The following is a 12,168-nucleotide window of genomic DNA, read 5'->3' as shown; positions in this document are numbered from 1 at the left end:
GTAAATCTACAATTCCTTCCTGCTCTACTGGTATGCCTGAAAATCCGTACAAGGGTTCTGGAGCTGGCTTTAGGGCCCTAGTGCCAAGCCCCAATTTTATGAAGGCTTCGTAGGATATGAGGTCAACGGAGGCTCCTGTGTCTACTAGTACCCTGTGGAAGGGGTGGTTGGCCACCACTAATTGAACTACGACAGCGTCGTTGTGAGGCCAGTTCAACTCTTCCAGATCTCTGTCAGAGAACGTAATGGGTGAATCCATTCTGAGGGCTTTGATAGGCTGCTCCGTGATGCACATGAACCGCACGTGTGCTTTGGATTTTCTGACTGATTTCATTGTGGGTCCATCCATGATTGTTAGAATGGCTGGTTCCACTAGCTGGTTATCGTACACGTCAGCTTGGTCTGTGGTTGGTTCCTTCGGCGGCTCGACCCTATCTCGGCTTGGCCTGGCATCATCTCTCCTCGGCTTGGGCCAGATCCCTCTATATTTCTGCTTCAAATACTTGTTAAGGTATCCAGCCTTGATGAGCTCATCAATTTCCCTTTTCAGTGACTTGCAGTCTTCAGTGTCATGGCCATGGTCTCGGTGGTATCAACAGTGCCGGTTGGGGTTCCTCTCCTCTGGTTTAGCCGTCATTGGCCTGAGCCAATGAAAATACTTCTGATCTTAGATCTCTAAGAGTAGGTTTGTTCTGGAACGATCAAGTTTGTATCGCTCGGGTTTAGTAGTGTCAAGCTGCCGATCTGTTCTATTCTTCTTTGGCTCGTGGGAATCGTCCCTAGGCCTTAGAGTCATTTTCTTCTCCTTCTCTGACTAATCACCCCTATCAGCTATCCTTCTGGCGGCCAGGACTTCCTCCATGTTGTCGTATTGATTACATCGTCTTAACAACTCTGGCATTATTTCTGGTAAGTCAAGGGCCAGAGACTGGACCAGATCAGGATGCATTATCCAGTTGCACCACGTGCTAGATGCCACTCCTTCTTGTAGGTTTTTTACCTCCAGTGTCGCCTTGGTGAATCGGGCAAGGACTCTCTTATAGTCTCTCTTGCTTCCTGCCTCATGTTCACCACGTTTTGCGTAGTTTGCTTCTGCTTCATACTCGCTTGGAAACATGTGAGGAATGCTCTTGTCAGCTCTTCATAGCTATGGATGGACCGGGGTTGCAAGTTCGACATCCATACCAGTGCAACTCCTTTTAATGAGGCTGCGAAGGCTCAGCAGAGAATGGCATCTGACCTACCATGAACAATCATGGTTGAGTTGTAATACAACAGATGATCATAGGGATCCGTGGTTCTGTCATATCCATTGAAGACGGGTATCACAAAATTTGGGGGTAGCTCGGTGTCTATCAGTTCGTCGAATAGTTCATTATGGCTCAGAGTCATAGTTATGTTGGCAAGGTGTCTTTGCCTCTGCATTCCTTCTACTCGCTCAGTGAGACGATGTATGCGGCTCTCCAGGTCATCCTTTCTTACCTCGGCTCAGTGGTCTGGGGAGCGACATGCCCTTTCACCTCTTTTAGGGCTTCTTCCTTGGTTTTGGTGACCACCAGGTTGATCCTGACCTTGTCGTGGTGCGCCTCTGGTCGGCCTGGTGGGCGAGTTCTGACCCCAATGGGGTAGATCTTACCAAGCTGTCTTCTGAGAGTTCTCGCGTTCTTCTTTGTGCTGACACGAGCCTCTAGTGAGTCTTTGAGGTGATAGCTGGCGTCTTCCTACTCGAGGTGGGGATCTGTAGGCATTATGTGTCTTTGGACTTCGATGATGCGTGGAACGGCGAGCTCCCCCATTCTGGGCAAGAATGGGGCCTTGCCTGCACCCCTCGGTAGGAGACCGGGGTGGTATCGAATGAACAATGCGTGATGTTCTGGCCAACCCCCTCCTAGCTGTTGATTGAGGGGTGACATTGTTGTCAGGAGATTCATCGTTGGATTGTCTGCCTGGAACATGCCTAAGAGGCTGAGCAGAACCAGTCCATGAGACAGGGAGTGCCGAGCTGAACTGACGTATGAAGTCCCGCACCAGTGTGTTTGTCACTAACACCTGCAGTTGCAGGCTCTGCATATGCTCTTCCATATTTGGGTGAGTTACCCAGGATGATGGGATATGGCGAGATAACTGAGGGTTTTGCTCTCTCTGATCTCCCTCTCCCTGGGCAACTTGTGCATCAAGCCGAGCTTGCTGAGGCCCTCGTGGAGGGGTCACTATCGGGATATTCTCCTGCTCTGCCATCGGTGGGAAATGGGGACGTCCAAGTGGTAACTCATGGGGTGGATCTTAATCGTGTTGTTGCAGAAAAAATGACCTTCTCACTCCTTAATTGCATTGGTCTAAGACAGGTTTTTGTAACTGATTCCCATGGACGGCACCAATTTGATGCAGCAAAAATTGATTGTATGATCTTCCTTGCAGTTTCTGGTGCTCCAACCGACTTGCATAGAAGAGAGGACTGGGGAGAGCCGGGCTGACCTGACGGGGGACTCTCTGATGTCTAAGTCAGATCTTTTCACAGTAGATGCTCAAGAGAGTTTTTTCAGTAAAAGAAGTGATCGATCCCCATGATGGAGGCTTACCATGATATTTATAGGCTATTGATGGAAGGAGAATGGGAGACTTTTGTGAAGAGTCCTGTTTAGGCGTAGAGTCCTCGAGAGGAGTGGCTTTGTGATTCTGGAAATATTTCGGATCTTAGGGAATATTCTAAGGGAATATTCTCCACTTATCTCGGAGATGCCAACCGTGTGAGGGATAGATGTCCCTGGTGACTTGTAGTGGATAGAGTCATGTCTTTGTGAATAAGGATCACGTTCCTTGAATGTAGGAGTGGATAAGAGCACGTTTCTGGGAACTTTGTTGTTGATGCCAGGCCAAGGTGGTAGCATGGCACAATGAGAGCCGAGGTGGCAACTTGGACTAATGGAGGGCCGAGGTAGCAGCACGACCTGATGGAGGGCTGAGGTAGCAGCACGGCCCAGTGAGGGCCGAGGTAGCAGCACGGCCCAGTGAGGGCCGAGGTAGCAGCACGGCTAGATGGAGGGCCGAGGTAGCAGCACGGCTAGATGGAGGGCCGAGGTAGCAGCACGGCCCAATGAGGGCCGAGGTGTAAGCTCGGACTAAAGGAGGGCCCAGGTAGGTGCACGACCTGACGGAGGGCCGAGGTGGCAACACGGCCAGATAAGGTACCAGTAGCATTGGCCAGAACGCTCCTTGCCCGTGCCATGGTGGGGGAGAAATACCCTCATCAGAAACCATTTTCCCTTTTTGTTATTATGCACTCTTCCTACATTCTAGCAAATGCTCCATATTGTGAATGTAGTTTGTAACATGTTCTATATTTATCATGGGAAGTGGTTCTGTGTCTGGGAGTGCAGCGTACGCTAGAGCTCCTTGTGTCTATCTCTCTCCTCCCCAAATAGGCAGAGATGTTTTTTTAAAGGCAGAGGAGAAAGACTCATGGAGGCGCTTGTGTAGGCCACGCTCCCGGACAGACTTCTTTTTCCCATTTATTAAGTTGCCTGTTGTAACTTTGTAATAGTGGATAATCTCACCTCTATCAGAACATCATGGTGCCGTGGTGTTTCTATGCACTAATAATTTATTTTCTGTGTTTCTCATATAGTTAGTTCTGTCTTTGGTCTAGAAGTTGTAATTAACTGCTTATATGCTTGCTCAAGACTATGATTTATATTTCACCTCCACACCCCCCACCCCCCCCCCCCCCAAAAAAAAAAAAAAAACACATTGATTTATATCTCTTGTTAAAAATAAATAAAAAAAAAGTCTATCCTACTGTTAAGTTTAAATTTACTATTTAGATTAAAAAGAAATATTTTAATAGTAAACGTTAGACATATATAATATAATAAAAATCAAGTAGTTCTCGCCTCTGGACCTCACATATGCCGATGCCTTGTGCACTGGGTATGTCCTTTTTCATATAATACAAATCTTAACTAATGTCCACCCAAAGTGGAAGGTAATGATGCTTTTGATCAACATATACACCCGATTTCTCCAAGCCATCAAATTCAACCTTGCTCAAAATCCACTTAGCTGCTCTATAATCCTTCTGGAAGATGACTCTATTGTGGTAGACTATTTTCTTCATTGAGCTTCCTTCATCCAATTTTACTTTTCTTGTAAAAGAAGAGCTAGACCTCTGTCCAGTGAACCAAACCCTGTCCTGTATGAGTACATCATCATCTTTTAGCTCCACCCAATCAACCTCACTATCTGAGGAGTCATTCAGATTCAACTTGAAAAATCTAAAACCATCCCTCCATTCATTCATATGCATATCTATGATTTCCCCCTCGCACTCCAAAATGTAACTGAATATGTCAACATTTCCAAATCTCCGGTACTCTTTCCATGCAAGAGTTAACAAGTCAAAAACAAACATCCCTGCCTTGGCATCAAAGAGGTACAACAAACCCCCAATAATTAAGAAACCAACCACACGGTCTATATTTTCAACCCCAAAAGGTGGTGTATACTTGAACCACATCCATGATGTTTCATCATCTCCACTTCTGTCCCTCAGGTTGGCAATAAAGAGATTTGGAGAATCTGAGTCCCCACTTGAAGGGAAGATCACACCATCATCATAAGCAGCAAAAGCCACATGGCCAATAGCACCATCGATGATAGAGAATGTTCCAGCTAGCACACATGCATAAGGCAGTTTTGGCAACTCAATTTTGGCTTTAGTAAGAGGGTTGAGTAAGAAAGGAGAACATTCCTTACTTCCTTCAATTGACTTCGTTCTTGTTAGTGTTGGTCCCATTCTGTTTTCCACTCCAATTGTCTTAAGTACAAGCAGCCATCCTTCTTTCGAGTAAATGACATGGGCTCTGGAGAGATCTGGGAGATTAATGATATATTTCTTTCTGTACCAGGGATCTATGAACTCTTGTTCAGTGCTATCATGACCCCTATAACCCATGATCCATGGCAATGAGAACCTGGTGGTGGTAATGTTGGAGCAAGTTGGAGATGCGGACCACCAATTCTTACAGACAGCAGCCACGTACAAATTCTGAACAAAATTTAGCCTTTCTCTGATCATCCATAAAAGGTGATCTGGAAGTACGGACCAAGTCTCTTCCTCTTCCCCTGCCGTTTTCCAATAGTATTCACCATTATCTCTCTTCTGATGTTTAGGCGACTCAGCTATAGCCTCCATGCTGTTACACAGGATGATCCCTTCTAGTAAGAGGAAAGAAAAAAAGAACTATATCAACTAAAATAGATAAGTTCCAATCCTCTACCAATTAATAGTGATTATAACAACAGAAGTTGCTTGAATTCAACATAAATAACAATGAAAAACAACAACTACTACAACAAAAAAAGTAGTGACAGAAGACGAATAAGAAAGATTGCAGCCAACTACTAAAGTAGTAGCTCAACTCATTAACCTCATAATAATCCTGTCCCATGTCAACCAAGACTTCACAATCCCCTCCTACTTTATTGATCTAGTTTTAACTGTAATTGTCAGCATAGCTCTAAATCTACAATCCCAAGTATCATTGTGTACATCGACTCTAACCATAAAATACTTTATAACAACAACAATTCAGCCTTATCCCAACTAAATGGGGTCAGGTATATGTATCCTTGCCCTCCAAGTCACACTTGATATAAGACTAAGCTATGCATGTCTTTCTCATCACTTCTCCTAGGGTCATTTTATGTCTACTTGTGACTCTTTTAGTTCCTTCAATCTGAATCAAAGCATTCTTCCGTACTGGAGCATCCAGAAGCCTCCATTGAACATAGCTATGCCACTTCAAACGAATTTCTCGCAGCTTATCATGCGTCAGAACTACTCCCAAATCAGCTCTGATATGATCATTCCTTACTTTATATTTCCTAGTTTTGCTACTCATCCATTTCAACATCCTCATATCCTCTAAATACTATCCAATTGAATAATAGGAATACATACTCTTTCCCAATTCTCCACAGACTGAGCGAGTTAAAGGGGAATTGAATTGGGTGGTGCCAGCGAGGCAAAAGTGGTGGGGAAGGAGATTTTGTTTTGGGGGCGAGCGATGGGGGTTGGAGCGAAGAGGATTGCTAATTACTAGGGAGCGCTCTAATGACATAGGCAGTTATTGAATTGTCATTTTTGTTACAACCCGACACATTAGCAACATGCTAGGTTCCTATGATAAAATCACCTATTTCACTGATCAAATTTCAACCAAAAATAGTATTATGAAAGTTAGGGTTCAGAACTTTTCATATTAGCTAACATCTATGTTGGTTCAATGTGATTGGGACCCACCTCCATCCCACCATGAATTTTCATCCCAAGACAAGTTGTAAAGGTGCATAAAAACTGAGTAGTTGTAGAACAATATAATAGGACTTTTGTGTTCCCAAACTGCCCATATCAAGAGCCTTGCAAAACTGTAAATATTTTGATGAAAAAATAACCCAACCAGGTCGTGCGCCCCCATTCCCAGACTGGATGGGTGGTGGAAGGAATAATAAATTAAAAAGTAAAGGCAATCCATGGTAGCCAGTGCACGAGGCTCTTGCCACTGCATGTCTAGGTCTAGGGAGGGCCATAATATACGTAGCCTTACCCCTGCTTCATGGAGAGGCTGTTTCCAGACTTGAAGTGGCCACCAAGTTACAATGAAGCAACCATACCGTTGCACTAAGGTCTGCCCTCGGAACACCCCCTACTTGATCTTTCAGAGATTCTTTGGCCCCAGACTTCCATCCTACCAATAGGACACCGCATGTAGCCAGGAACACACTAATAGCCCCTCCCATTCGCAGATGCCATCTTCCTGCAAATGGGAAGATGAAAAGAACAAGGGTAAAACCACGATCTTGGTCGTCTTCTTCCTTCGTAAAACCAGAAACATGCAAGAGCTCAAGACCAAAGGGTGTGTTGCAGAATTAACCTCCAAACAGTACTGAGATTTCAGGATCAGAATCGCTTGGAACTACCAACTTGTTCCAACCCTTAAAAATTCAGAAAACCCAAATGATATTTAGGGTAGAAGTTTCTGAAACTCGGTTTACCAATATTTGCAAGTTGAAGGGTATGCAATTATGTATCGCCTTGGATGATCTTGAAAGTGATCGATCAAACTACGTGGGGCTGTTTAGGTGGTAGTTATAAAAAGTTACACTAGACGAAGAAACAAGGAAGAAGAAATATGAGAAGGAGAAGATCATACCTGAAGCGAAAGAGGATTCAGAGAAGAGGAGGTAGAATAGCGAAACCACAGCCCTTTGCACCTGCGATATCAACTCAAACTTTTCATTCCAATCTCTAGTGTTGGTTACTCTTTACAAACTTGTATTTGAAGACCCAAAATAAACCTATTCCCTATCCATTCTTGAAACCAAATTGAATATAAAACTAACTTCTATGAATAGAAAAAAAATCCCTAATTATCCTCAAAGCATAACTGCATCAAACGAATCTCAGATCTCAAATTCTCATTCCCGAACACCTTTGAAATGGTTTGGGTTTAAGGGTGTCAATCGGCTCGGTTTAAGGAATTTGTTACAGTTTCGATTTGATGCAAGAGACAGAGAAGAAATCAAAACCGTACCATAACTCCAATGCATTTTAAAAATTTTATCTGATTTTATAAACGGTTCTTTATTCAGTTTAGTTCGGTTTAGTTTTTGTCGAAGGTTTTGCCATGGATATCGTAACCATACTTGTACTACATAAGATTCATTTTCTCGGTATCAGCTAGGGGTGTCAATTCCTAAACCGAACCGGTAAAATCGGCCGGACCGAACAGACAACAACCTGGATCGAACCGAACCGAAGCCTTATTGGTTCGGTTCGGTTTCGAGTATTGCAACCCCAAAACCAAACCGAACCGCACCGAAAACCGGATGAACTTGAAACCAAACCGAAACCGGCTCAAAACCCAGACCGAAACCGAAACCAAACCGGTAAGAAACCGAAACACTCCAAAATTCATTAAAAAAATCAAAATTTGCATAGTTTTGTATACATTTGTATGGAAAGTCGAATCCAAACTAGACCAAAAACCAAAACCAACCCGGTTACAAATCGATTTAAGAAACCGAAGTTCAGCAGTTCAGCATTTGGTTGTTTCCTAATGGCTCCATACCGGTTTAAAAAACCGATCCAAACCCAAATGAACCTGATAAATCCAAACCGGTATCAACCCGAACCCAAACCTCACCGAAGCCGACACCGGACCGAAACCGATAAATCCTTAATGGGTCGGTTTCGGTCAGTCACACCGAAACCGGTGGAACCGGACCGAAACCGCACCAACCCGGACCGTTGACACCCCTAGTATCAGCCTTTAATCGTACGATCATCTGATCATACGAGTCAGCATCTAACATCTGTCCTTGTAATGGCAAAAGGGAAGGATAGGTGTTGGATGCTGACTTGTACAACTTCTGCTGTGAGGTTATATCTTTGGTCCTACCAAACTTTGGCTTTGATGTCATTTGTTAAGGTAGGTGGAACTCATCCTCAAAAGTTAGCCGTTAAAGTAAGGATGCTCAAGTATCAATAAATCTCCACTCTGGGGCTACTCACTTCCGATGTAGGATCATTGCTTCAGTCATCCATGTTGAACCCCAATAATCTCCCCATCTTGAATTTTCTAATTATTTTGACATTTAAAAAAAAAAAAAGGTGAGAACTAAATCATTTTTCCACGAGGTAGATTACAGTTGAGTTCAAAGTTGCCGCACAAGAAGTTGATGTTTGGAAAAAACATGTAGTTTCATATTGCCACCTGAATCGTTGACACTTAAGTTCTGCCATATGAAGCCAAGACCTAAACATTTAGATAATTAAATTATATATTTTAATTTTTTATTATTTTATGAGAGAGACTGTAACACCCCAAAATCCGGGTTAGATATAGGTGTAGGCCCTCGAGGGCCACTATTAAATTATGAGATAAAAATGACCGAACAAATTTATAACCTCAAAACTTCATTCAACTAATTATTCGCCCACCTCTACTCTTCACCTTACTATTCACGGGTTTCATCGCTCTCCCGCTATACACTCTTATCAATTTCATCAATATACATAAAATCTCATCCTACATATCAATCCATTTATTATACAACATATCCATATCAAATCTCTTGAATACAAAACACAAATAAATATATTTAATTCTCTGAAAATACAATTCTTCAATACTGCTCAATTGTCCTTTTCTCTTTGCTGAGACACACCACACCTGATCTATAAGACATGAAACTATAGTGGGGTATTGAGTTAAAGGGAGCTCACTAAGATGGAATATGGCATAATCACAGTTAGTACAAATAATACATATACTTATATTGTCATACCTTTCTCTTGCATGCAAAAAATCATCTTTCGTAACATGCTAAGTTCAATTTCTTAACTTGTCCATATCACCCCACCAGGTAATTTATTCATTTATTTATTTTTGATAAAAAGAAAGAAAATTTCATTTAAGATAAACAGTTAAATACATCCGTCCCAATGCGATATGTACATCCTTTCCTTTCTATGCAAGGATCAATAAGCCCACGGAGAGATCATAAGAACTATGTCTATAGTTGGTTTTAAACGAAAAGTTAAATGCTGCCAGTGTTTATAAACATCCACAAAGAGGGGAGCTATGCTTAGTGGCCAAAAAGTTGAGGAAATGTCAAAAGATAGTTTGGTCAAAAAGTCAGTTTTACTCCATACTTCCATTACTTCCCACTTCCTTTCTAAGGCCTCCTTGAATACTGAAAGTAACGCACTTGCGCATCCCTTATAAATGTCTCCTGTCATTATGTAGTCAATCATCAGTAATGGACATTAATCTAGGTAGTTTATTGATCTGTCTCAACTCCTCACCCTTATTTTGCTCTTGAGCTCAAAGGTTTTAGGTAGTATCTTGACCTGGGGTCTCACCTCCGCGTTTCTTGTTGGAAAATCTCATGCATATGAAGCTAATCATGGCATAGTCCGCTCACACTGAGGTATAGCTACCTCTGATTCCTCATCCCCCTTCTCTGGTTCTTGGTCTCTCTTCTCCTTCCCTTGGTCTCTTTCTTTCTTCTCCTCAGTCTCTTCTTTTCCTCCTCTCTTCTATTCTCTCTTTTCTTTCTTATCTCTATTTTGGAGGAGATATAAACACACCCCCTTAATAAATAGACCCCTCTTTCTTTGTCTTACTCTTCCTCTCTTTCCTTTTCTTTCCTTATTTCTCTTACGAGAAACAACTCCCCCCTTTCCCTTTCCTTTTTCTTCTTTCTTCTTCTTCTTCATTTTTTTTTTCTTCCAATTTATGAGGGAGGTGGGAGAACAGGCAGGTCCCCCTCTCCTTCTCTATTCATACCGACAATTAAATGGGGAATTTTAGGGGGGGGGACTACAAAGGATTTCAGAAAGGTCAATATATAGCCCTAGTGCCAGCAAGGGAATGTATTCCGAATGTTGGGCATCATTTTGACCCATTGCAGGGTACGGTCACATTGTCATTCAGACTTCTTTTTGTATTATTTAATAATAAGAACATAAAAAGAAGCATGAAATTGGTGCAGGAGAGAGGAAGAGATAAACAACTGAGATAACAAAGCAAACAACCACTGGCTATATTGGATAACCATGTATGATTGCACCAAGTTGGAAAGTAAAAAGAACCCTCCCATTTGTGATAGCGCTTTCAGGAAACAATAGAAGTGGAGTAAAATTAATTGTAGGTAGCTTTCGATCCTCTGTATTCAGATCTTTCAGAGTACATTTATGTATCAAATGGCTGGTAAATAGATATAACTTTTCCTTTGGATTTCATTTAAAACATAGAAAGTAGATATTTGACAATAAGTAGAAGCCTAGTTACGAATGTATTGATTAAGAAAAGAAATAACACTAATAATCTCATGGCAGGGAAAAACAGGAATGCAGCACTGGAAACTCTAAAAAATAAAACTAAAAGTGTATGGGTTCTCTTGGATTTTGTATACAAAACCTTTCAACTAGTTGATTGGTATTCTGGCTTTGCTCACAAAAGTTTTAAGTCCAGTCCAGGCAACAACTGATTCCACTGGATACTCAAACTTTGGCTTTAGTAGGAGGGTTAAGTAAGAACGGAGAAATGGCCATTCTTCTTTCAATTGACCTTCCTCTTGGTGTTTGTGTCACTGTACTTTTCACTTTAATTGTCTTAAGTAGAAGCGGCCATCCTTCTTTCGAGTAAATGACTTGGGCTCCAGAGAGATCTGGGAGATTAATGGTATATTTCTTTTTGTGCCAGGGATCAATAAACTCTCGCTATCATGACCCCTATCATCCATGACCCATGGCAATGAGAACCTGGTGGTAAGCGATTCAGATCACCAATTCCTACATACAGTAGCGACATACAAGTTCAAATTAACTCTAATATGATCATTTCTTATTTTATATTTCCTAGTTTTTCCACTTTCCATCTCAACATCCTCATCTCCACTAAACAATATCCAATTAAATAATAGGAATACATACTTTTACCCATTTCTCCAGAGACTCAAAGGATTGAAGGGGTATTGGATTGGTGGGGGGTTGGAGAGAATTGATTGCTAATTACTAGCGAGTGCTCTAATGACATCATAGACAGTTACTGAGTTGTCATCTTTCTTACAACCTGACACATTAGCAACGTGCTAGGTTCCTATGATAAACTCACACATATTTCATTGATCAAATTTCAAAACTAGCATTAACCAATGCACCAAGCAATGACTGAGCTAGCTGATCGTAGACCACCCTCTGTTTGGTTGAGCACCTAGTGGCTTGCTATTTGACCATATCTTGCTACTAATAGTAGACCACTTTTTTTTTGGGGGGGTGAACATCGTAGACCACCCTTATTAGAGTAAAGGCTAGGATTTTCAGATTAGCTAAGATGTATTTCATTTATCAAACTTCAAAACTAGCATTAACCAATGCGCCAAGCAATGACTGAGCTAGCTGATCGTAGACCATCCTCCGTTTGATTGAGCACCTAGCGACTTGCTTTTTGGCCATATCGTGCTGCTGATCATAGACCACCCTTTTTTTTTTTTTGGGTGAATATCGGAGACCACCCTTATTAGAGTAAAGGCTGGATTTTCAGATTAGCTAAGATGTATGTTGATTCAATGTGATTGAGGACTCACCTCCATTGCACGGGT

The 12,168-nt window shown here is 42.0% G+C and overlaps 1 protein-coding gene across 6 annotated transcripts in view; it reads right to left on the bottom strand.

Annotated features, from left to right (window-relative positions):
• Positions 1-3,798: 3,798 nt before the first annotated feature.
• The window catches only part of LOC122083918, a 15,842-nt gene continuing 7,472 nt past the window's right edge, over positions 3,799-12,168 (bottom strand). The window contains exons 2-3 of one of the 6 annotated variants that reach the window (XM_042651858.1): positions 7,212-7,272; positions 3,799-5,214 (exon numbers count right to left, since the gene is read on the bottom strand). In XM_042651858.1, the coding sequence (XP_042507792.1) occupies positions 3,956-5,191 (1,236 nt within the window). In that variant the 5' untranslated portion in view covers positions 5,192-5,214; positions 7,212-7,272 and the 3' untranslated portion in view covers positions 3,799-3,955. The remainder of the gene's footprint in view (positions 5,215-7,211; positions 7,273-12,168) is intronic. The other 5 variants (XM_042651860.1, XM_042651862.1, XM_042651859.1 and 2 more) reach the window with 5 other exon arrangements.

The sequence above is a fragment of the Macadamia integrifolia genome, chromosome 7 (assembly GCF_013358625.1).
Source record: "Macadamia integrifolia cultivar HAES 741 chromosome 7, SCU_Mint_v3, whole genome shotgun sequence".
NCBI classification, from domain to species: domain Eukaryota; kingdom Viridiplantae; phylum Streptophyta; class Magnoliopsida; order Proteales; family Proteaceae; genus Macadamia; species Macadamia integrifolia.
The sequence above is the reverse complement of the archived record's forward strand: the minus strand, read 5'-3'. Positions and strand labels throughout refer to the sequence as shown.